Here is a 3,997-nt window from a genome sequence, read left to right as displayed (position 1 = left end):
CAATATTCTTTTATCCAAACAGTTCCTTTGTATATTCCAAAAATCATTGATATATCACAAGTCTTCAATAGCACATGTACGTTTCCCTTCTCTGCAATAGTGCACTTGGGATTAGCCACAGCTGAGAGAAAACAACGTTCTGGCTCAGCTTGGCAATCAGCCAGGAAGTACAAACCCACAAACCCCGTTATCTAATTTCAGGGCTTTAAAGACAACTTCTGTATTTTAAGCTTTCAGGGAGAGTTTTAAAACTGAAGTTTCTAAACTTTCAGATTCCCTAGCAGCAAAGAGGAATGAACAGCATGAGAAAACATCCAGGTTTAAACTCACTATATTTCCAAAGGCAATGGCTGAGTTTAGGTGCATGCCTGGCTTGCCTGGGTGTCCATTGCTTCCTCCTCTGGCTGCTCCCAAGACTCCCTGATATGAGCTGCATCATCTGCTTCTAGCATGGGCCAGTCTGAGAGAGTCTGGCTCTCTCCAGCTTCATACCCTCCTGGGTATTCCTCTCCCGGGTGCCTCGTGAGTCTGGCTTCCCTTGGCTGCCTCCCCCTCTCTGTTCTCAGCAGGCTCATTATATCCGGTGGAAAACCACTCCCCTTCTGAGCCTGTGGGGGAAGGGTTTTCCACCCACTGACTTGCTTCCTGCTTTCACAAACGAGATACTTTCTAGCCCTGGTTTTAACTGGCTGTTCAAATTTCCTGAGGTATTTAACAGTGTCAGGATGAGGTTTGCCTAGAGTGAAACTTTCACACTTATCCTGCCCTGTTTCTGCTATTTCCATTTCCCAGTCAGAGCTAGAGTCAGCTTGATTAATTAATTGGTCAGTCACCTGATCCGCTCTCCTGCACCTAGGTGGCTTGTGCACATTCCTGCTCACTGGGGCAAAACCAGGAACGGATCCGGGTTTATTGTGGGTAAGACCCAAAATAGACCTGGGTTTGTCACAAAGCCAGCAAGTCTGACATCTGTGGTAAGCAAATGAATGGAAATGCTTTTAAAATAGAGAATGGTGAAGTTGGGGGGCGTGTCTAAGCCACAGACAAGATGGATGCTTGAATCTCTCTCTCCTCCCTCTCTACTTAGATTATTGACTGCCTGACATCTTTTCTCATTTTTTTTGGGACTTCTCATCTACTTTTTTCAAAAGTTAAACATGTCAGCTTCTAAACCATGTAAAATGGATACTTCTCCTAGCTCCACTGCTAGTTTGAAAAGGACCAAACAGGATCCTCTGACACCGGAGAAAATGGCTCCTGAGAAAAAGTCTGCCACCTCAAATGATGTTATGCTGGAAGAAATCAGAGCCCTTAGGGAATTGACCACAAAACATTTTGTAAACCGCTTAGAACCTAACGGATGTAGCGGTATATAAGAAATAAATTACATTACATTACATTACATTTTGAAACTACAAAAGAGTTAAAAGATGATCTTGCTGAGATCAACTCCTCTCTGACACAATTTCAACTGAGAATTGAAAAGCTTGAATCCCGTGCAGACTCTGCTGCCTTGGAGTCAGCTCAATTTCAAGATCTCACTGACAAGCGTATAAAAAAGCTTGAACAAGATCTCGAGGATATTACTAACCGAAGCAGACGCAATAATTTAAGAATCATTGGCTTAAAGGAACATATTGAAGGGTCTGATATGACTGAATTCCTTAAGAAATGGCTACCTAAGGTATTAAATATGGACCCTGACTGCGAGCTGGACATCGAGCACTCTCACCGTGTTCCCTCTCATATGCGCCTCAATCAGTCTTCCCCACGCCCGGTGGTAGCCAAATTCCTTCGCTTTCCACAGGCTCTACAAATCCTCACTGCGGCCAAGAATCACCCTGGACTGAACATCGACGGACGGAAGATACTAATTGTGCCTGATCTTGCAAAAACCACTGCTAGAAAAAGAAAATCATTCCTTGCATTAAGACCACGACTGAAATCCCTCAACGCACGCTATGGTCTCCAGTATCCGGCACGGATGGTTGTTACCTTAAATAATTCCACTAAAGTCTTTGATTCACCCGAACTCCTGCAAGCCTACCTGGATCAGACTCAGTCAAAAAACTCCTGAAAGTGCCTGCTTTCTCCTCTCTCACTGGATCCATGTTTTCTGCAAGTGTCAGTGTTTCTTGCCACTGCAGACACCTCGATGTCTCCTGACTCTGATTTGAAGCTGTTTACTGTTCTTCTGCTTAATGGTTAACTCTGTTTGAAGCAGACATTTGGTTTCGGTTTCCACATATTGAACTACTGCGAGATCTGTTTAACTTGCTGAGAACTCTTTCCCCTTATTTTGCTTTACTCCCTGTCCTCGTGTTTTCATTACACAAAATGGCTCCTGTCCTGCCTGAGGACTTCCAGCACAAGTACTGTTAATTACTAAAAAGCTTTTTTTTTCATTATCCAACTGATTTCTTTCTCCATAATTGTCTTCTCACTTTGTACTTTTTAATATTATGTCTTCTTTCTTTAAATGATTTTTTGCATTGATTTGTTTCTGCATTTTCCCTACCTTCGGGGCTTTTTACTGCTGTTATACTCTCTGGTATTTCTTACTGCTTCCACTTATAATGCACAATACTCCTGCCTTTCTTTATCTCCAACTTGAAGGCTATTACCCTGTTTTGAATTACTGCATTGACTAACCTCACACTTTTTGATTTCCTAATTGCTAATGTTCGTATTGCTGCTCTATCCTGACTGTTAGATTCTCTCCCCAGTCTACTGTGAGATTACAATGGTGCTATAAGTAAACCCAACTTTTTCCTTTAATTTCTCTATCTTTCAGGTTACTGCATTTCCCTTCATTGTTTTAATTTATAAGTTGTTCATCCCCATTTATAATCTCACTTTTTAATATTGGTTTTTAAGTCTCCTTTTGTATTCTATGGTTTACTAATACAACTGTGAATTAATGCACTGCATTCTTTATTTTCCCTATCTTGTTACTATATGTGCACATATATATCCTCAATACCTTTGGATAATTCCCTAGCATCCTTATGTTCCTAATGAATTTGTTACATCTCATTAACTACGGTCCAAAATTGCATGAATTCTGTATATCCTGCTCTCTCTCTAATGTGTTTAATAGTATTCAATTTGTCCTTTGAATCTCCCATATGTCCTCTTTATTGTCAGTTATCTCTCATACTTGTTTTCACATTGTCTTATACTTGCTGTATGCAGCTTATACATTATTAATGCTTCTTATTTATCATTTTCTCCTTCATAATATGCTAATTGATGAATTTTGTAGCATTTTTCATACTTTTAAGCTGTAATGTACTGTTCCTCAACTGAAATACGTTTCTTCCTGCATCCCTCTATTGCTTGCTATTATATACTGAATAGATTTCCCTCTCAGTTTGCAATGTTAATTGTACTATAATTTTGTGTAATCACAGATTGGTTAAATGAATTCATACCTTTTATTTGATGTCTAATCATCTTGTTGCTTAACTTTCTGTGATCTTTATTTATTTGCATCTCAATGAATTTTCCTCCTTAGTCCCCTATGGCTTATATTTTTGTATAACTTATCAACTACTGTCTTTCTGTATTAATTACACTTCTGTTCTCCTACTCTCAGAAATCACACTGTAGTTGCTTGTGTTATTAGTCTGTGCAGTTTTTCTTTTAAGCCCCTTTACTGGCTTCCTGTCACCACACTACTGAATACAACCTACATTTGTTGATTACTTACTCAGTTATATACTTTCTGTAATTATCTTTTATTGAACTCATCCTACAAAATGAATTGCTAATACTTCCTATATATTATCTTTCCTTTTTCATAACATACTGACTCATGGATTTAAAAACCGGTTTCATATTTCAACAAAAAAAAAAAAAGGGGGGATTGCTATGTACTGTTTTTTTCTCTCCATTCCTTTATGTTGTTTATTGGTCTATAATATGTGAATCTTAATATATGATATTCCTTGCTACAAAATATGATTATATACCTTTTCATTATTGTTTGAACATT

General features: G+C 38.8%; 1 protein-coding gene across 1 annotated transcript; it reads left to right on the top strand.

The window, feature by feature from the left end:
* Nucleotides 1–1,134: 1,134 nt before the first annotated feature.
* On the top strand, nucleotides 1,135–2,077 carry LOC117360411. Its single transcript, XM_033944122.1, has 2 exons — nucleotides 1,135–1,332; nucleotides 1,404–2,077. Exons 1-2 carry the CDS (start codon nucleotides 1,158–1,160, stop codon nucleotides 2,075–2,077), a joined length of 849 nt encoding a protein of 282 aa, XP_033800013.1. The 5' UTR covers nucleotides 1,135–1,157.
* Nucleotides 2,078–3,997: the final 1,920 nt, after the last annotated feature.

Source organism: Geotrypetes seraphini, chromosome 5 (genome assembly GCF_902459505.1).
Source record: "Geotrypetes seraphini chromosome 5, aGeoSer1.1, whole genome shotgun sequence".
Lineage (NCBI taxonomy): Eukaryota > Metazoa > Chordata > Amphibia > Gymnophiona > Dermophiidae > Geotrypetes > Geotrypetes seraphini.
Note: the sequence above shows the minus strand (reverse complement) of the source record. Positions and strands in the feature narration are given on the sequence as shown.